General features: G+C 42.1%; 1 protein-coding gene across 1 annotated transcript; it reads right to left on the bottom strand.

Moving 5' to 3' along the window:
- Positions 1 to 411: 411 nt before the first annotated feature.
- Positions 412 to 2,190, bottom strand: LOC110499437 (noggin-3). The gene has a single exon (XM_021576580.3). It carries the CDS (start codon positions 1,546 to 1,548, stop codon positions 877 to 879), a length of 672 nt encoding a protein of 223 aa, XP_021432255.2. The 5' UTR covers positions 1,549 to 2,190; the 3' UTR covers positions 412 to 876.
- Between the last annotated feature and the right edge of the window lie 19,179 nt (positions 2,191 to 21,369).

Raw genomic sequence — 21,369 nt, 5'->3', positions numbered from 1 at the left:
AAGGGGCCCAAGAGGGAAGGGGCCCAAGAGGGAAGAGGCCCAAGAGGGAAGAGGCCCAAGAGGGAAGGGGCCCAAGAGGGAAGAGGACCAAGAGGGAAGAGGGAAGAGGACCAAGAGGGAAAAGGCCCAAGATGTGCCAATATCTGTAGCTACAGGACAGATGTTGAGAGCAGAAAGGTTCCATGTTAGACATGTATATGTGTGGTCAGCAGCTGAATAATCAAAGACAGTACACTAAAACTTTCCCTAAACTTTTCCCACAACCACAGTCTGCATAGTCTGTAAGGCCCATTTCTTTTTTCTTCTTTTTTATATAGTCTAAAAAAAAAATCTGGCCAAATGTACTGCAATTTGAGGACAAAGGAGATGTAAACCAACAAAAGTTGTAACAAAACAAAAAGTCCTTCCAAGTGTCATCTGTGTGGGTTTATTTGAACTGTGGCTACATGAAACATAAAGCATAAATAGGTTGGCAGGTACTCTTATTTTACATTATTTACCCACCAACCTAATTTTGCCACATCAGAGGTCAATAAAACCACGTATTTATTTTTTCTTCCTAACAAAGGAAAATAGCTGTTAAGTCCTCCAATAATAGTATTTTAATGGTTCGCAATGCGAAGTGCTCTTTTTCAATATAAATATAAAGATACATCACATTCAAGATATGTTCAACAAATACAGTAGATGCTGGTTATATTGTAATAATAATACTGACCTTTCTACAAAGTGTGTCATCATAAAATTAAATGGCGCCACATACACATAAAATATACATTCTTACACTTGGCAGTGCATATAAAAAACAATCATGTAACTATGATTTTTTTTTTTTTTTAAGAAATAATAATAACAAAAAAATCATTTCAGTTTATTTCAGTTCGAGCAGGAGCATTTGCACTCAGATATAATGGGGTACTGAACTGGTATCCAAGCGCATTTCAGACCTCCTTTTCTCTGCAGGCACCTCCATCTTAAGATCGTAAAATAGGCCGATTTGGCAGGTTTGCAAAGCATCCCTTCAGGGACCGAACAAGAACGCTTAGTGTAGCAGCTCCCCACCTTCACGTAGCGCGGCCAGAATCTGTTCCCGAGGTCGTTCCATGTATAAACAACTGGACAGAAGGTGTAAGACCACAGCCACAGTTGCAGCCTTCTTCTGAGTTTTTTACTGGGCTTGTGCTTCTTGCCTTGCTGGATCTCAAACTCCATGGCTTTGATCTCTTTGGGCATCGCGACGGATGGCTTCTGACGCATCTCTGAGTCGCCCAGGTCCTCGTTGCCCGAGTACTTGTCCTCTGGCGGGGTGATGGACATGAAGTGGGGGTCGAAGTGACTACCCAAGTTGGATCTTAGTTCGGTCTCGTTCAGGTCCCGTTCTTTCGGATCCAGGACAGGGTCTGGGTCCTCTTTGAGCTCCACTATAGGGAGAGTGTCGCTGGGGATGGGACGGAGGTAGTAGTAGTGTTGGCACATGCCCTCCTCTATCCTAAACCCGAGGGACAGAACCAGCATGGACATGGCCAGGAAACAGTACGAGTTATCCATATCTCTATCTGGTAACAATAGTTCCAAATGATATAGAGTACAATATAAAAAGTAGAATCCTTATACGGTAGAAACGATCATCCGTTTTCCCCCGGGGGTCGGTGTAAGTGTGTGTGCGTGTGGAGTCCCGTGGCACCCCGTAGTCCAGCGCCCGTCGTCACGCACGCGCTCCAACCGGTGATCTGTTTCTCAAACTCCGCGAAAAAACATGCCTCAAAAAGTTTCAGCTGGCTGGAATTTAGTCACCATAGCAACCGGTGATTGCAGTCTGAGAGAGGAAAGTTGATGCCCTGAGCCAGTGGAGAGTTTCGCTGCGTAACTTTAGAGTCCATGACACACGTCTGAATGGATAGAACGTAGCCCTTCACTGTCTTCACTGGAAGAAAAAAACGCACATTCAAAGCACTTTCAACGAAAACGTTATACCAGACCCAGCGGTGTCAGTAGCATGATTCGCCCTGGCTGCATTTCCACTGGGCTTTCCCGTGCGTAAAGTGCGTCAGGTCCTGGTTTCTCACTAGTCTAAGAGTTGGGTCCTGTTGGTTTCTGGGTGTCCGCATGTTGTCTAGGGCTAGATGATGCACTGGCCGTTGCCGGACACCAAACTGAGCCCCGCCTGGCTCAGACGATATATCCATGTGCGCGGTGATGTAATCCTCCCTCCCCACCACAAGTAAAACGCAGACATGAGTAAGCCTATAGCCCATATCTCTCCAAATGTATCGTTACAAACTTAATTGATGCGTTTTCCTAATAAAAAGAAATGTGACTGATGCACCCAAACCGGGCACATTAGATTCTAGTGCAATAACACGTAATTGTCTTAGCTGTCTGATTCATCTCATTCATTGAATACCAGCGGTGTCATGAATCAAGCAACAGTTCAAGTTCAACAGCTGAGGTGCCGAAAGCCGTCTCTTCTAGACAGACAAACTGCGAGAGTTTTTTTTAAATGATGGCTGGTGCCATAGCAATGTTTATTTTATATCTCTCTCTCCAGTTAGATGCTCTCAACGTGTGTTTAGACTCATCCAGGACGGGGTGAGAGTGAGCAAAGTCCTCCGTTTCATTACCAATATTATTTATTATTTTCATTACCAATATTATTTATTCTTTTCATTACAAATATTATATATCCTTTTCATTTAACATGGACGCCTTTATCGATAATTTTTCTCATTTTTTTTTGTCCCGGACACAAAGTGGACAAAGAGTTTAATTGACAAAAACATCCCTTTAAGGAAAACGCACATTATTTTACATGTGCTGATGTGGATTTTCACATATGAAATCCTGTGAAACCATGTTTTTTTTTTTAAACAATTCGCATGTAATGATATTTCACATGAAGTTTCACATGTGGATTTTCACATGAGATTTCACAGGTGTTGTATGCTTTTAACATAGTTTTCAACTTAAATATTTGACATACATTACCACATCGTGTATGTTTATATATTAAATGTAATGGAACACAAAGCCTCTTGATTCAGAGGATTCCAGTCGTTCTGTTACACCACCATACCCATGTTGGTGACTGATTTCACCAGTATTTATACACTTCAGACTGAGCACATTTCAGCTTTGTTTGAAGAAAAATACACTAAATAAAAACTATTATATGTATCATAGAGATTCAGGAGGAACATTGCAACAGAATAATATGCCCCTCTGACATTAGACAGCTATACAGAAAACCCTCAAATTGTTGAAATAAATTAAATCAATAATGAGAGAATAGTCCGAAAAATAGATAACTGAAATAGTGCAGATGACAATATTTTGCTAAGTGCAGAGATGTGTTATAGGTAATGAATGTTTAGTGGAATCCTACAGGCTTTGTGGCGCAGAGGAAAAATCAGCGTGCTGGTGATCAAATCAAATTTATTTATATAGCCCTTTGTACCTCAGCTGATATCTCAAAGTGCTGTACAGAAACCCAGCCTAAAACCCCAAACAGCAAGCAATGCAGGTGTAGAAGCACGGTGGCCAGGAAAAACTCCCTAGAAAGGCCAAAACCTAGGAAGAAAACTAGAGAGGAACCAGGCTATGTGGGGTGGCCAGTCCTCTTCTGGCTGTGCCGGGTGGAGATTATAACAGAACATGGCCAAGATGTTCAAATGTTCATAAATTACCAGCATGGTCCAATAATAATAAGGCAGAACAGTTGAAACTGGAGCAGCAGCACGGTCAGGTGGACTGGGGACAGCAAGGAGTCATCATGTCAGGTAGTCCTGAGGCATGGTCCTAGGGCTCAGGTCCTCCGAGAGAGAGAAAGAAAGAGAGAAAGAGAGAATTAGAGAGAGCACACTTAAATTCACACAGGACACTGAATAGGACAGGAGAAGTATTCCAGATATAACAAACTGACAATAGCAGCATAAATACTGGAGGCTGAGACAGGAGGGGTCAGGTGGCCCCATCCAAGGACACCCCCGGACAGGGCCAAACAGGAATGAAGACAAAACAATACCTTTAAAAAAAATCCATAAACGTGTCATTCTTGTTATATCTATTGGCTACGTTGAGGTTTTTCTTTAATTATTCAAGGTTATCTGGCATTAAGCTTTAGAGCCTAACTGTACGCACGTCAAATTAGCTAGGTCACGCGTGACACAAGTATTCAACATCCATCTGTCTAAGGATGTCGGGAGATGTCGTGGGAACCGGCCACTAGGGGAAACAGTGAGCACTGTTACCTTCAAGTAGGATTCGGGTTTGGCGGATGGGCATATGTATCTGCCTCTGATTCCAAAGATTGCAAGTTTGAATCCAGCTATAGAAGTTGAGTGATAGAGATGTGTAATTTAGCTGAAAAATACATGTCGTAAAGGTTAATAATATTGTCCGTCTGACTGTCTGTCCGTCTGGCTGTCTGTCCGTCTGGCTGTCTGTCCGTCTGGCTGTCTGTCCGTCTGGCTGTCTGTCCGTCTGACTGTCTGTCCGTCTGACTGTCTGTGCGAAAGCTGACGATGCGCAGGCACGCAGATTTATAGAACACTGGCGGGTCTGTCGTTACAAAGTTTTGTCGATGCTGCTAGCTTGAGCTTCTGAATGAAATTATTTATATGATATGAGAAAAGCTGCAAAATGGAGAGTTGCAAATGAAGACTAGGGAGGGCCAGAAAAGCAGCCTAATGTTTGGGAAAGATTTGGAGAAGTGGTAAAAAAGGATGATAGCAGTGCTGGCACACAAATTCGTCACGAGACGGGGACTTCAAATAGGCCTAGGGAATGTCAAAGGAACTGTAGCTTACTGTTTAGATGGGTTAAATGGAAACTGACATCTGGATACTAACTGTAGGTATATAACCTCTATACATAGTCTTCATACTATCTGTAGGTATATAACCTCTATACATAGCCTTGATATTATCTGTAGGTCTATAACCTCTATACATAGCCTTGATATTATCTGTAGGTCTATAACCTCTATACATAGCCTTGATATTTTTTATTTATTTATTTTATTTTTATTTCACCTTTATTTAACCAGGTAGGCAAGTTGAGAACAAGTTCTCATTTACAATTGCGACCTGGCCAAGATAAAGCAAAGCAGTTCGACACATACAACGAGACAGAGTTACACATGGAGTAAAACAAACATACAGTCAATAATACAGTATAAACAAGTCTATATACGATGTGAGCAAATTAGGTGAGATAAGGGAGGTAAAGGCAAAAAGGCCATGGTGGCAAAGTAAATACAATATAGCAAGTAAAACACTGGAATGGTAGATTTGCAATGGGAGAATGTGCAAAGTAGAAATAAAAATAATGGGGTGCAAAGGAGCAAAATAAATAAATAAATTAAATACAGTAGGGAAAGAGGTAGTTGTTTGGGCTAAATTATAGGTGGGCTATGTACAGGTGCAGTAATCTGTGAGCTGCTCTGGCAGTTGGTGCTTAAAGCTAGTGAGGGAGATAAGTGTTTCCAGTTTCAGAGATTTTTGTAGTTCGTTCCAGTCATTGGCAGCAGAGAACTGGAAGGAGAGGCGGCCAAAGAAATAATTGGTTTTGGGGGTGACTAGAGAGATATACCTGCTGGAGCGTGTGCTACAGGTGGGAGATGCAATGGTGACCAGCGAGCTGAGATAAGGGGGGACTTTACCTAGCAGGGTCTTGTAAATGACATGGAGCCAGTGGGTTTGGCGACGAGTATGAAGCGAGGGCCAGCCAACGAGAGCGTACAGGTCGCAATGGTGGGTAGTATATGGGGCTTTGGTGACAAAACGGATTGCACTGTGATAGACTGCATCCAATTTGTTGAGTAGGGTATTGGAGGCTATTTTGTAAATGACATCGCCAAAGTCGAGGATTGGTAGGATGGTCAGTTTTACAAGGGTATGTTTGGCAGCATGAGTGAAGGATGCTTTGTTGCGAAATAGGAAGCCAATTCTAGACTTAACTTTGGATTGGAGATGTTTGATATGGGTCTGGAAGGAGAGTTTACAGTCTAACCAGACACCTAAGTATTTGTAGTTGTCCACGTATTCTAAGTCAGAGCCGTCCAGAGTAGTAATGTTGGACAGGCGGGTAGGTACAGGTAGCGATCGGTTGAAGAGCATGCATTTAGTTTTACTTGTATTTAAGAGCAATTGGAGGCCACGGAAGGAGAGTTGTATGGCATTGAAGCTTGCCTGGAGGGTTGTTAACACAGTGTCCAAAGAAGGGCCAGAAGTATACAGAATGGTGTCGTCTGCATAGAGGTGGATCAGAGACTCACCAGCAGCAAGAGCGACCTCATTGATGTATACAGAGAAGAGAGTCGGTCCAATAATTGATTGATTGATATTAACTGTAGGTATATAACCTCTTACAAAGTCTTGATGTTAACTGTAGGTCTATAACCTCTCACATAGTCTTCATATTAACTCCTGCGGAATAAAGCCTTTCTTGCAGTAAAATGACAGATCTGCCCCGAATGTAGACTAAAGGTGTGGAGAAATATGATTTATTTCATTCAGCATCTTGAGAGAATGTGAATGTGCAGTTAAATACCGTCTGTAGAGCTGCTGGCTTTATCAGAATCATAAAAGCTTATATTACTTCAACCACATAAAATATGCATCCAATGCCAAACTGAAATCTTATCAGAACCATGTTGGGTAGTTTTTACAGATTTCTATTTCCTGACAACCGGCCAAACTGATGTAATTTGTACAGAACGTCTTTCCAGTTCTTTTTCAGTTATTTCATTTTATCCCCGGTACCCAGTGGTGATTGTAGCTTGTACATCTTGGTGGAGTAAACAGTTCATTCAGCCTCATATCCTGCCTTTAAAAAAAAACATGGCTGACTTGCTTAAACAAATGTGGTTTCTACTGACAATTGAGATGTACAAACTATGGCATAAGGGAACGATGAGCGCAGATAAGAGGCAATCCGTAATTTTAAGACATTAATGAGAGAGCTAGGACTGACATAGTTATAAATATTAGTTCAGCACTTTTGAAATGTACAGCGACAGAATATGGGTCGTTCTTACAGTTTTCTCCCTGTACACCAAGTCAGAACCGTAGGATAAATAAAGGGGGCATATAAGCAGACAATGAAAGCTCCTACAATATTTGAAGATGACATTTCTCTAAAACAGGCTATAGGCTACATGTGCACCACCAAGTAAGAACAGAAGGCTACGTTGTGAGGGGGAAAGGGACCAGGGTGAGGGTGAGGCACATGGGCTACAAACAGCTTACCACACAACATACACTTAGTTTCACTTTCTTAGTTACAGTATACATATCTCCCTGTCATCAAAGTCTGCCATTCTCTGGATGTATGGTGCTTTCAAGACAACTGGGAACTCTGGAAAAAAACAAGGTTGAATCATTACGTTAGGGATCTTCAGGTCGGAGCTCTAGAAAGAGGTTTGAGTTCCCGACCTGGAATTCCGAGTTGGATGACCGTGTAAAATGTATTTTCCCATTCGGAGCTCTTTTGTCTCAAGAGTTTGCAATTGTCTTAAACTCACTTAAGTCTGTTGCATGTGAATGTGGATCCTTTTAAGCTTGGAAAAGAGACCCTTAAACCCAGACTTGGACCACACACCCACTCCACTGAATAGCAGGCAAGTGATTGCTTTTGCATTGCTTGCAGTTAGCCACTGATTTATTCCAAACCACTCATTGTTGAATTTACAATTTGCAAATTGTTGTGTCATGTTTTTGTCCAATGGCCGATGAGCACCAATACGTTTTATCTATAATTTCTCTTCATCATGACAAGGATTTGCCAGAAGATTATCAAGTTGATTCATGAGGATGACTGCTTGTTTAGCTAAGATTTTGAAAGTATGAGTCCAATCAAAGCTACTCTCGATATAACGTGATATGACGTCATTTTATCTGTAGCCAATGACTTTGAGCCTTCTTGGATGAGCACTTCTAATGTAACTCTATGACAGTACCCAAGGGCCTTACATTTTGTAGCTCTCCCCGTAGATTTTGCTGTGAAGCAGTGTCCCAATGAGTGACAGAACACGGAGCCAATCACGGTGCAACTAGAGAACTTTACCAACCCCTATTCTCCATATTTCCCACTGGCTGCCCCACCATTACAGAAAGCAAAGAGCTAGGCTGAAACACCTGAATTTTGGCCTGAATGACGGGTCGCCACTGCCAAAATCGAAACTTTTTTGCTCCACGAAGAACTAAAGATGACAGAGAACTTTACCGATGTCAGCTAGATTGAAGCATTAATTATATAAATGTATTACAATATTCTGGGCGACATATAATGACAGAAGAGAAGCTGCATGTATCTAATTAAATAAAAGTTAACCAAATAGCTTACCTAAATGTCGGATATTAAAAGCAGAAATATATCTATATCAGACAACAAGAAAATCCTGCATCCCCCGTGAAAAAGATTATTCCGCAGTCTCTGACTGTAGACTACAAGACATTTTCTATATTGCAGGTTAGCGTCAGTGCAGGCCTCAGATATTCACTTTATCACATATAGGCCTAGTCTGGTGGTTATGGATGGGTTATTAACAATTGCAGCTGAACAAACAGCTGCCTGCGCAACACCACAGCATACCTCAGATCCAGAGGTTGTGAGTTCAAATCCCAGGAGGGGTCATGTTTTTACTGAACCGTGATAGTACATGGAATTGCACATTTGAAAATGTGAATCACATGTGAAGTGTTTCAAAAACACATACTCACATGTGAAATGTCACATGTGAGTATTCCAAAAACAGTTTTCACATGATTTCACAAGTTTGTATAAGGTAGTTGTTGTGAAATTGGTAGGTTAAAAGCTCTTAAAGCTAGGGGGCAGAATTTTTACTTTTGGATAAATAGCGTGCCCAATTTCAATTTCCTGCTACTCAAGCCAAAAATATAAGATTTACATATCATTCATAGATTTGGATAGAAAACACTCTGACGTTTCTAAAACTGTTTGAATCATGTCTGTGAGTATAACAGAACTTATGTAGCAGGCAAAACCCCGAGGACTAACTGTTCAGAATGTTTTCCCCCCTCTCTGTTCCCTATATTGTCTTTGCCATTGGATATTTAATAGGAACCTATTTTCAGTTCCTACCGCTTCCACTGGATGTCGCCAGTCGTTGGAATATGGTTGAGGTTATTCCTTTGTGATATGAAGAAGTAGGCCAACTCGGAACTGGGGACACTTTTGTGAGTTGCGCAAGACGTGAAAAGCAGTGCTGGTTTCTTTTCTTTCCTGTATTGAATACAGATTGCCCCGTCTACAATTTGATCGATTATTAACGTTTAAAAATACCTAACATTGTATTACAAAAGTAGTTTGAAATATTTTGGAAAAGTTTATAGGCAACTTTTGAAATATTTTGTAGTGATGTTGTGTTTTTGTAAGCTGTTTTTTTCTGGATCAAACTCGCTTTATAAATGGACATTTTCGATATATATGGATGGAATTAATCAAACAAAATGACAAATTGTGATTTTTATGGGACATATTGGAGTGCCAACAAAAGAAGCTCGTCAAAGGTAAGGCATGATTTATATTTTATTTCTGCGTTTTGTGTTGCACCTGCTATGCTAGCTCCTTTGTTTACTGCTGGTGCAGATGGTGCAGGCTATCAGATAATAGCTTCTTATGCTTTCGCCGAAAAGCATTTTTAATGCTGGATTCACAACGAGTGTAGCTTTAATTGAGTATCTTACATGTGTGATTTAATGAATGTTTGAATTTTATAGCCTTTTATTTGAATCTGGCGCTCTGCATATCCCCCAGCAATTGGCCAGTTGAGACGCTAGCGTCTCCCCTATCCATAAGAGGACGTGAAAATAGTGCCCTCTAGCCTTATTAACCAACCGAATTGACCTCAACATCATGTAGCACACTTGGAACACAACCACACCTGAACTCACAACCTCTTAGGTGAGAGTCACCTGAATGTCCTGCTACACCACCAGGTCTGTGGTTATGACAGAGATCGTCCACAGATTTAATGGCAACAATACATTTCTGCACTTTGCTAAAAGTTGCCCTGAATCAAAACAATAATTGTGAGATTATTTGACAAAACCAACTCTAAAAGTAGCAGTGCTTGACATGGTCACAAAGTCACACCCTTCCTATTGGCGTTAGAAGTTCAGAACAAGAAAGTGTAGGCTATATGGAAATAATGACACTCGAATTGAAAGTCATTTAAGAAAAGAATGTGGATTTCTATCATTCTTATTGAGGTGTAGATTACATATCACATTCCAGTGTTCCAATTTATAAATGAGGCTGCATGGGATTTCTCTTAACTCCGTGCAGCCAAAGGCAATTTCAGCTTCAGGTATAATGCCAGAGACACTTGTGGATTTGACAGCTCTAACGCAGTTCCACCTCCGACACTGCCAAAACAACAGCTATGCGGGTGTCCGCTAGAATTAATCTGATAAAATCTTGCTTTAAGCATGCATAAAGTGCCTTCAGAAATGCCCCTTGACTTAATCCACATTAGGTACAATCATTACTGCACTTTAAAATGTACCACCAGATCTGTGAGCGTGAAAGATATAGGGCCACAGAGTTATTGGCAAGAATGCAGTTCTGTACATGGCTAAAAGCAACCAAAAATCTAATCAAAAGTTGTCCAATGCATTCCCAAACAAGAGGCTGCACGTTCAAATCTCCAAAGAATGAATGTCTACTTTAAATCATGTGTTCTTGAGCACTGCTAGTTTTACTAGGTGGTAATAATTGGACAATTATTTACTTGATTCTGGGCAGCTTTTAGCAAAGTGCAGAAATGCATTCTTGCCTATAAGTCTGTGGTCATTTCTTTTTCACGCTCACCGATCTGGTGCTCTAACTCCCATTTAAGGCTGAGTCCTATTTGTGGTCACAGTACAAGATTGTACAGTAGTTGAAATCAGAATAGAGCAGCACACTGTCATTAAATGGGAATAACACCAAGTTGTTGTAAATATTTACTTTAGTTTTTACTGCAAATTTAGGCAAAGTGCAGAAATGGATTCTTACCAATCTCCATTACGTCTAAAGAGACCAACCCCAGGTGGTAAGGGTGGGTAACAACACATCCGCCATGCTGACACTCAACACGGGGACCCTTTAGGGGTGCGTGCTCAGTCCCCTCCTGTACTCCCTGTTCACTCATGACTGTATGGTCAGGCACGACTCCAACACCATCATCGAGTTTGCCGATGAGACAACAGTAGGCCTGATCACCAACAACGATGAGACAGCCTATAGGGAGTAGGTCAGAGACCTGGTCGTGTTGTGGCAGAATAACAATCTCTACCTCAACGTGATCAAGACAAAGGAGATGATTGTGGACTACAGGAAAAGGAGGACCGAGCACGCCCCCATTCTCATCAATGGGGCTGCAGTGGAGCGGGTTGAGCACTTCAAGTTTCTTGGCGTCACCAACAAACTATCTTGGTCCAAACACACCAAGACAGAGGGCACAACAAAGCCTATTCCCCCTCAGGAGACTGAAAATATTTTGCATAATCCTCAAAAGGTTCTACAACTGCACCATTGAGAGCATGGTTGCATCACTGCCTGATGTGGCAACTGCTCGACCTCAGACCGCAAAGCACTACAGAGGGTAGTGCGTACGGCCCAGTATATCACTGGGGCCAAGCTTCCTGCCATACAGGACCTCTATACCAGGCGGTGTCAGAGGAAGGCCCAAAAATTTGTCAAAGACGTCAGCCATCCTAGTCATAGACTGTTGTCTCTGCTACAGCACGGCAAGCGGTACCAGAGCGCTAGAGTCTAGGTCCAAAAGACTTCTTAACAGCTTCTACCACCAAGCCATAACACTCCTGAACAGCAAATCATAGGGCTACCCAGACCCCTATTTTATGCTGTTGCTACTCTCTGTTTATTATCTATGCATAGTCACTTTAATTCTACCTACATGTACATATTACCTCAATTACCTCAACTAACCGGTGCCCCCGCACATTGACTCTGTACTGGTATTCCCTGTATACTGTATATCCTCCACATTGACTCTGTACTGGTATTCCCTGTATATAGCCTCCACATTGACTCTGTACTGGTATTCCCTGTATATATCCTCCACATTGACTCTGTACTGGTATTCCCTGTATATAGCCTCCACATTGACTCTGTACTGGTATTCCCTGTATATATCCTCCACATTGACTCTGTACTGGTATTCCCTGTATATAGCCTCCACATTGACTCTGTACTGGTATTCCCTGTATATAGCCTCCACATTGACTCTGTACTGGTATTCCCTGTATATAGCCTCCACATTGACTCTGTACTGGTATTCCCTGTATATAGCCTCCACATTGACTCTGTACTGGTATTCCCTGTATATAGCCTCCACATTGACTCTGTACTGGTATTCCCTGTATATAGCCTCCACATTGACTCTGTACTGGTATTCCCTGTATATAGCCTCCACATTGACTCTGTACTGGTATTCCCTGTAGCCTCTTATTGTTATTTTACTGCTGGTCTTTAATCATTTGTTACATTATTTTATATTATTTTCTACTTGTCTATTTCTTTACATAACACATTTTTCTCCTTAACTTCTTAAAGCATTGTTGGTTAAGGGCTTGTAAGTAAGCGTTTAACTGTTGTATTTGACACGTGACGAATAAAATTGGATTTAATTTGATATCTGGTAGTGCAACAGGAACTTTAGGTAGCTAGTGACCAAAAAGTTGTGAGTTCAAGTCTAAATGTTATCAAATTCACTGAAACCATGTGTTTGATGCCCTTACCTGTTCCAGCTGTTAACACGAGCTGTTCTCCCCAATTAAGGTGCCACCAACCTCCAGTTGTGTAGTTTTGTGTTATGTTGGCATTTTTCATCCCCATTTTGTCACATTTATTTCACATTCATTTCACATGGGATCATGTTTTATGTTATGTTATCACATGTGAAGTTTTATGTTATCACATGTAGCTTGACATGTGGTAACTTCAAATTAAATCACATTCAATAAATGCGTTTTGTCGTAAAAGATGTGTCAAAAAAGATGAAACAATATAACAAGCTGACATTGTTAAAAACCTATATTTTATAGGCGCAGTTAAATTCCGAGTGTAATAATTTAACGGCGGAAGTAAAGAAAAAGTAGTCTACATCCCTTTATTAAACGGTCACAATTCAATTAGTCAGACTGACTTCCATGGAGCCGTGCACGCGGCCTGACGCACGCTGCCTTCTCCCGCCAGAAGGCAAACCATTGGAATGTTTGCGCATGTAGTAAAGGTTGAATTATGGCCCAGATAAAAAAAACAACTCATGTCTACGACGCTAATGCTGAAAACTCCAGCGCCCAGATAAAGGGGCGACTGTGCTCTCTGCTCGACCGCACGAGACAGGGACAAATATGCTCTAGAATTTCAGGAACTTGTTAAAGTTCCAGCTGCGAGGTCTGTGGCGACCTGACCACGGGAATGAATTTCTCCGTGTAGCGTTATTTCATGGTGACAACTCACTGACACGATGTAGTAGGCTACTAGACAGGCTCTGCCACACTCACCTAGTGTGGTGGCAGTGGATTTGTTTTATAGTCCTATAAATTCTAGATATCTAATTAGCCTAACATAGTCAAATCATTGAGGTGTCAAAACTGTTGAATGGAAATTATGAAAATTCCCATCATTGCATAGGGCCTACATCTTTCTCATAAAGCCTACTTTAAATAAATGGTTGCACAATTCTAATCCGAAATGTGAATAGACATAGGTGCCTACATATTGACTGACTCACTTTCTACACAAGGAGGAGGGGAAAGAGAACCACTTCTCCCAATGTTTAAAGTTCTGTTTTGCTTCTTTTTAAAACAGATTGTGTAACTTCCTCTCTTGCTCTTTTTAAATTGACCTTGGCCTCATTGTCTGGCCTAGTAGTATGACAGTATGTGAATAGTGAATGGCCTATGCTTCTTAAAGCCCAGGGTCAATGTCTGCCCCTGTGGAAATCTCATTAGCATAAAACAAACATCCCTATAAAAATCTGTCAGTTTATTAAGATAGAGATATGTTTTTTTGCACTTCTGTGACAGAGCTAGAGCTGTGTTTGTCAGATGATGAGACATCCGGCAAATCGGTTTGTCCTACAAACTATTATGACCCCTCTATGGAAAGATGAAACTCGACCACCATGGTGTTCTCCATTTCTCTCTGTGACCGCCACAAGCGTCTTTGGACTCTTCTGAAGTCAGTCCAGCCGACCTGCCTACTTCCGTCCGAACAGTTTGGGCTACACATCAATATGACGTGAGACTCTCACAAGCATGTACATCTGTTGTTTTGATCGAGGGCACCAACAAGTGGAAGGAAGTACAGTGCATTTGGAAAGTATTCAGACCCCTTCACTTTTTCAACATTTTGTTACGTTACAGCCTTATTCTAAAATTAATCACATTGTTTTTTCCCCTCATCAATCTACACACAATACCCTATATTGACAAAAGAAAAACAGGTTTTTATTTTGTTTGGCAAAAAATAAAAATATCACATTTACATAAGTATTAAGACCCTTTACTTAGTACTTTGTTTAAGCTCCTTTGGCAGCGATTACAGGTTTGAGTCTTCTTGGCTATGACGGTACACGGTTGGTACACCTGTATTTGGGGAGTTTCTCCCATTCTTCTCTGCAGATCCTCTCAAGCTCTGTCAGGTTGGATGGGGAGCGTCACTGCACAGCTATTTTCAGGTCTCTCCAGAGATGTTTGATCGGGTTCAAGTCAGGGCTCTGGCTGGGCCACTCAGGACATTGAGACTTGTCCCGAAGCCACTCCTGCGTTGTCTTGGCTGCGTGCTTAGGGTTGTTTCCCTGTTGGAAGGCGAATCTTCACACCAGTCTGAGGTCCTGAGTGCTCTGCAGCAGGTTTTCATCAAGGACCTCTCTGTGCTTTGCTCCATTCATCTTTCCCTTGATCCTGACTAGTCTTCCCGTCCCTGCCGCTGAAAAACACCCCCACAGCATGATGCTGCCACCACCACGTTTCACTGTAGGGATGGTGTCAGGTTTCCTTCAGACGGGTCGCTTGGCATTCAGGCCAGAGTTCAGTCTTGTTTTCATCAGACCAGAGAATCTTGTTTCACATGGTCTGAGAGTCCTTTAGATGACTTTTGGCAAACTCCAAATGGGCTATCTTGTGCCTTTTACTGAGGAGTGGCTTCTGTCTGGCCACTCTACCGTAAAGGCCTGATTGGTGGAGTGCTGCAGATATGGTTGTCCTTCTGGAAGGTTCTCCCATCTCCCCAGAGGAACCCTGGAACTCTGTCAGAGTGACCATCAGGTTCATGGTCTCCTCCCTGACCAAGGCCCTTCTCCGCCGATTGTTCACTTTGGCTGGGCGGCCAGCTCTAGGAAGAGTGAGAATTGAACCCTGTGGCACCCCCATAGAGACTGCCAGAGGTCCGGACAACAGGCCCTCCGATTTGACACACTGAACTCTATCAGAGAAGTAGTTGGTGAACCAGGCGAGGCAATCATTTGAGAAACAAAGGCTGTCGAGTCTGCCAATAAGAATGTGGTGATTTACAGAGTCGAAAGCCTTGGCCAGGTCGATGAACAGGGCTTCACAGTAATGTCTCTTATCGATGGCAGTTATGATATCGTTTAGGACCTTGAGCGTGGCTGAGATGCACCCATGACCAGCTCTGAAACCAGATTGCATAGCGGAGAAGGTACGGTGGGATTCGAAATGGTCGGTAATTTGTTTGTTAACTTGGCTTTCGAAGACCTTAGAAAGACAGGATAGGATAGATACAGTGCCTTGCGAAAGTATTCGGCCCCCTTGAACTTTGCGACCTTTTGCCACATTTCAGGCTTCAAACATAAAGATATAAAACTGTATTTTTTTGTGAAGAATCAACAACAAGTGGGACACAATCATGAAGTGGAACGACATTTATTGGATATTTCAAACTTTTTTAACAAATCAAAAACTGAACAATTGGGCGTGCAAAATTATTCAGCCCCCTTAAGTTAATACTTTGTAGCGCCACCTTTTGCTGTGATTACAGCTGTAAGTCGCTTGGGGTATGTCTCTATCAGTTTTGCACATCGAGAGACTGACCTTTTTTCCCATTCCTCCTTGCAAAACAGCTCGAGCTCAGTGAGGTTGGATGGAGAGCATTTTTGAACAGCAGTTTTCAGTTCTTTTCACAGATTCTCGATTGGATTCAGGTCTGGACTTTGACTTGGCCATTCTAACACCTGGATATGTTTATTTTTGAACCATTCCATTGTAGATTTTGCTTCATGTTTTGGATCATTGTCTTGTTGGAAGACAAATCTCCGTCCCAGTCTCAGGTCTTTTGCAGACTCCATCAGGTTTTCTTCCAGAATGGTCCTGTATTTGGCTCCATCCATCTTCCCATCAATTTTAACCATCTTCCCTGTCCATGCTGAAGGAAAGCAGGCCCAAACCATGATGCTGCCACCACCATGTTTGACAGTGGGTATGGTGTGTTCAGGGTGATGAGCTCTGTTGCTTTTACGCCAAACATAACGTCTTGCATTGTTGCCAAAAAGTTCAATTTTGGTTTCATCTGACCAGAGCACCTTCTTCCACATGTTTGGTGTGTCTCCCAGGTGGCTTGTGGCAAACTTTAAACAACACTTTTTATAGGTCTTTAGCAGTTTTGGTTTAGAGTGTCTCCCCCTTTGATGAGGGGGATGGCCGCGGCAGCTTTCCAATATTTGGGAATCTCAGAAGATACGAAAGAAGATTGAACAGGCTAGTAATAGGGGTTGCAACAATTTCAGCAGATAATTTTAGAAAGAGAGGGTCCAGATTGTCTAGCCCAGCTGATTTGTAGGAGTCCAGATTTTGCAGTTCTTTCTGAACATCAGCTATCTGGTTTTGGGTGAAGGAGAAATGATGGGGGCTTGGGCGGTTTGCTGTGGAGGGTGCCTAGCAGTTGACCAGGGTAGAGGTAGCCAGGTGGAAAGCATGGCCAGCCATAGAGAAATGCTTATTGGAATTCTCAATTATTGTGGAATTTATTGGTGGTGACAGTGTTTCCTAGCCTCAGAGCAGTGGGCAGCTGGGAGGAGGTGCTCTTATTTCCCAAGACTTTACTGTGGCCCAGAACTTCTGGGATTAAAATTTCTGTTTGAAAAAGCTAGCCTTAGCTTTCCTAACTGCCTGTGTATATTTGTTCCTAACTTCCCTGAAAAGTTGCATATCACGGGGGCTATTCGATGCTAATGCAGAACGCCACAGGATGTTTCTGTGCTGGTAAAGGGAAGACAGGTCTGGAGTGAACCAAGGACTATATCTATTCCTAGTTCTACATTTTTTGAATGGAGCATGCTTATTTAAGATGGTGAGGAAGGCACTTTTAAAGAATGACCAGGCATCCTCTACTGTCGGGATGAGGTCAATATCATTGTAGGGATACCCCGGCCAGGCTGATTAGAAAGGCCTGCTCGCAGAAGTGTTTTAGGGTGTGTTTGATAATGATGAGGGGTGGTCGTTTGATCGCAGACCCATTACGGATGCAGGCAATGAGGCAGTGATCGCTGAGATCTTGATTGAAACAGAAGAGGTGTATTTGGAGAGCGAGTTAGTTAGGATGATATCTATCAGGGTGCCTGTGTTTATGGATTTGGGGTTGTACCTGGTAGGTTCATCGATAATTTGTGTGAGATTGAGGGCATCAAGCTTAGATTGTTGTATGGCCGGGGTGTTAAGCAAGTCCCAGTTTAGATCACCTAGTAGCATGAGCTCTGAAGATAGATGGGGGGCAATCAATTCACATATGGTGTCCAGGGCACAGCTGGGGTCAGAGTGTGGTCTATAGCAAGCGGCAATGGTGACAGACTTGTTTCTGGAAAGGCACATTTTTAAAAGTAGAAGCTTGAATTGTTTGGGTACAGACCTGGTTAGTAAGACAGAACTCTGCAGGCTATCTTTGCAGTAGATTGCAACACTGCCCCCTATGACAGTTCTATCATGGCGGAAAATGTTATAGTTAGCGATGGAGATTTCAGGGTTTTTGGTGGTTTTCCTAAACCAGGATTCAGACACGGCTAAGACATCCGGGTTGGCAGAGTGTGATAAAGCAGTGAGTAAAACAAACTTAGGGAGTAGGCTTCTAATGTTAACATGCATGAAACCAAGGCTTTTACGGTTACAGAAGTCAACAAATGTGAGTACCTGGGGAGTGGGAGTGGAGCTAGGCACTGCAGGACCTGGATTAACCTCTACATCACCAGAGGAACAGAGGAGAAGTAGGATAAGGGTATGGCTAAAGGCTATACGAACTGGCCGCCTAGCACGTTCGGAACAGAGAGTGAAAGGAGCAGGTTTCTTGGCACGATAGCATAGATTCAAGGCACAGTGTACAGACAAAGAAAGGTAAGGTAGGATGTGAGTACATTGGAGGTAAACCTAGGCATTGAGTAATGATGAGAGAGGTATAGTCTCTAGAGACATTTAAACCAGGTGATGTCATTGCATATGTAGGAGGTGGAACAACATGGTTGGTTAAGGCATATTGAGCAGGGCTAGAGGCTCTACATTGAAATAAGACAGTAATCACTAACCAGGACAGTAATGGACGAGGCATATTGATAATAGAGAGAGGCATGCGTAGCCAAGTGATCATATGGGTCCAGTGAGTGTTTGGGCTGGCATGGGACACTGCGATTCAGACAGTTAGCAGGCCGGGGCTAACAAGCTAGCAGTTAGCAGACCGGGGCTAGCAAGGTAGCAGTTAGCAGACCGTGGTTAGCAAGCAAGCAGTTAGCAGACCGGCCTTTGGGGGACGTCTCGATGGAGGTAAGTCTGTTTTTCCTCCTCATGCGGTGACTTCGATAGACCAGTAATGGATTAGTAGGGTTCCAAGTAGCTCTAGATAGCTAGCAGGCCGCGGTTAGCAGAATGGGCCTTCAGCGGAAGTCTCGCCTGAGGGGCCTGTTGGCATCCTCAGGCAGATTACGTCGGTATTCCAGTCGTAGAGGATTGGCGGGGTTCCGTGAATGGAAACAGGATGTACCTGAGCTCATTTCTAATGTCATAGCAAAGGGTCTGAACACTTATGTAAATAAGATATTTCAGTTTTTTTAATGTTTAATAATACATTTCCAAAAATGTCTAAAAACCTGTTTTCGCTTTGTCATCATGGGATATTGTGTGTAGATTGATGAGGAACATTTATATTTAATTTAATCTATTTTAAAATAAGATTGTAACGTAACAAAATGTGGAAAAAAATCAAGGAGTCTGAATACTTTCCGAATGCACTGTATATATGGAGACTGTTTAGTGCCAAAAACATGTAAAAAAACAACAACAAATGTTTCCTTATCTTTCTTATAAATCTTTCTTATATGTCTCAGATATAGGACAGACACTTCAGAACAAACTGTCTATTGATTTTTTGGGGGAACTATCTGTTGTTCCAAGTTGTGAATCTGTTATTAAATGTGTTTGTGTTGGCCAACAGCAGTAAAACCAATTACAATTTTTCATCAAATATTATTTTTAATATTATATTTTTAAAACTTCAAGGGATCTTAAAATTGTAAATCAAATTGCCAAATGATCATTGGTATGACCTTCTGAAAACAATTCCATATACAGTGGCTTGAGAAAGTATTCACCCCCTTAGGAATTGTTCCTATTTTGTTGCCTTACAACCTGGAATTAAAATATATTTTTGGGGCGTTTGTATCATTTGATTTACACAACATGCCTACCACTTTGAAGATGCAAAATATTTTTGACTGTGAAACAAACAAGAAATAAGACAAAAAAACAGAAAACTTGAGCGTGCATAACCATTCACCCCCCCAAAGTCTACTCTACTTTGTAGAGCCACCTTTTGCAGAAATTACAGCTGCACATCTCTTCGGGTATGTCTCTATAAGCTTGGCACATCTAGCCACTGGGATTTTTGCTCATTCTTCAAGGCAAAACTGCTCCAGCTCCTTCAAGTTGGATGGGTTCTGCTGGTGTACAGCAATCTCTAAGTCATGCCACAGATTCTCAATTGGATTGAGGTCTGGGCTTTGACTAGGCCATTCCAAGACATTTACATGTTTCCCATTAAACCCCTCGAGTGTTGCTTTAGCAGTATGCTTAGGGTTATTGTCTGCTGGAAGGTGAACCTCCATCCCAGTCTCAAATCTCTGGAAGACTGAAACTGTTTTCCCTCAAGTAATTTCCCTGTATTTAGCGCCATCCATCATTCCTTAAATTCTGACCGGTTTCCCAGTCCTTGCCGATGAAAAACGTCCCCACAACATGATGCTGCCACCACCATGCTTCACTGTGGCGATGGTGTTCATGGGGTGATGAGAGGTGTTGGGTTTGCACCAGACATAGAGTTTTCCTTGATGACCAAGAAGCTACATTTTTGTCTCATCTGACCAGAGTTCCTTCTTTCATATGTTTGGGGAGTCTCCTACATGCCTTTTGGTGAATACCAAACGTGTTTGCTTATTTTTTTTCTTTAAAACCTCTTGGTACTAGGGGGCAGTATTTTCATTTTTGGGGGAAAAAACGTTCCCGTTTCCAAAACTGTAAAGATATTGTCTGTGAGTATAACAGAACTGATGTTGCAGGCGAAAGCCTGAGAAAAATCCAATCCGGAAGTGCCCCAGGTTTTGAAAGCGCTGCGTGCCAATGAGTCCCTATTGAACTGTGAGTGTGCTATGAACCAGCTTACGCTTTCTACGTATTCCCCAAGGTGCATACAGCATTGTGACGTAGTTTTACGCATTTATGTTGAAGAATAGCCGTAGGCGGCCACAATGCGTAAGTGGTCACATGGTGGCTCCGAGAGAGATTCCTGCGTAAAATACAGAGGTAGCCATTACTCCAATCGGTCCTACTGAAAAACTAATTGTCCCGATGGATATATTATCGAATAGATATTAGAAAAACACCTTGAGGATGGATTATAAACAACGTTTGCCATGTTTCTGTCGATATTATGGAGACGTGAAGAACAAACGGAGCTATTTCGCCTACAAAAATAATCCTTTGGGAAAAAATGAACTTTGGCTATCTACCTGGGAGTCTCGTGAGTGAAAACATCCGAAGTTCATCAAAGGTAAACAATTTAATTTGATTTGTGACAAGGTTGTCTGCTGCTAGCAAGGCATAATGCTATGCCAGGCTATCGATAAACTTACACAAATGCTTGTCTAGCTTTGGCTGTAAAGCATATTTTGAAAATCTGAGATGACAGAGTGATTAACAAAAGGCTCAATACATGTCTCAATATATTTCATTTGTGATTTTCATGAATAGGAATATTTTCTAGGGATATTTATGTCCGTTGCGTTATGCTAATTATTGTCAGGCGATGTTTTCGCTCCCGGGCCTGGATGGGGAATATCAAGAG

Source organism: Oncorhynchus mykiss, chromosome 20 (assembly GCF_057628025.1).
Source record: "Oncorhynchus mykiss isolate SJ-2025 chromosome 20, ASM5762802v1, whole genome shotgun sequence".
In the NCBI taxonomy this organism is placed as follows: Eukaryota; Metazoa; Chordata; class Actinopteri; order Salmoniformes; family Salmonidae; genus Oncorhynchus; species Oncorhynchus mykiss.
Note: the sequence above shows the minus strand (reverse complement) of the source record. Positions and strands in the feature narration are given on the sequence as shown.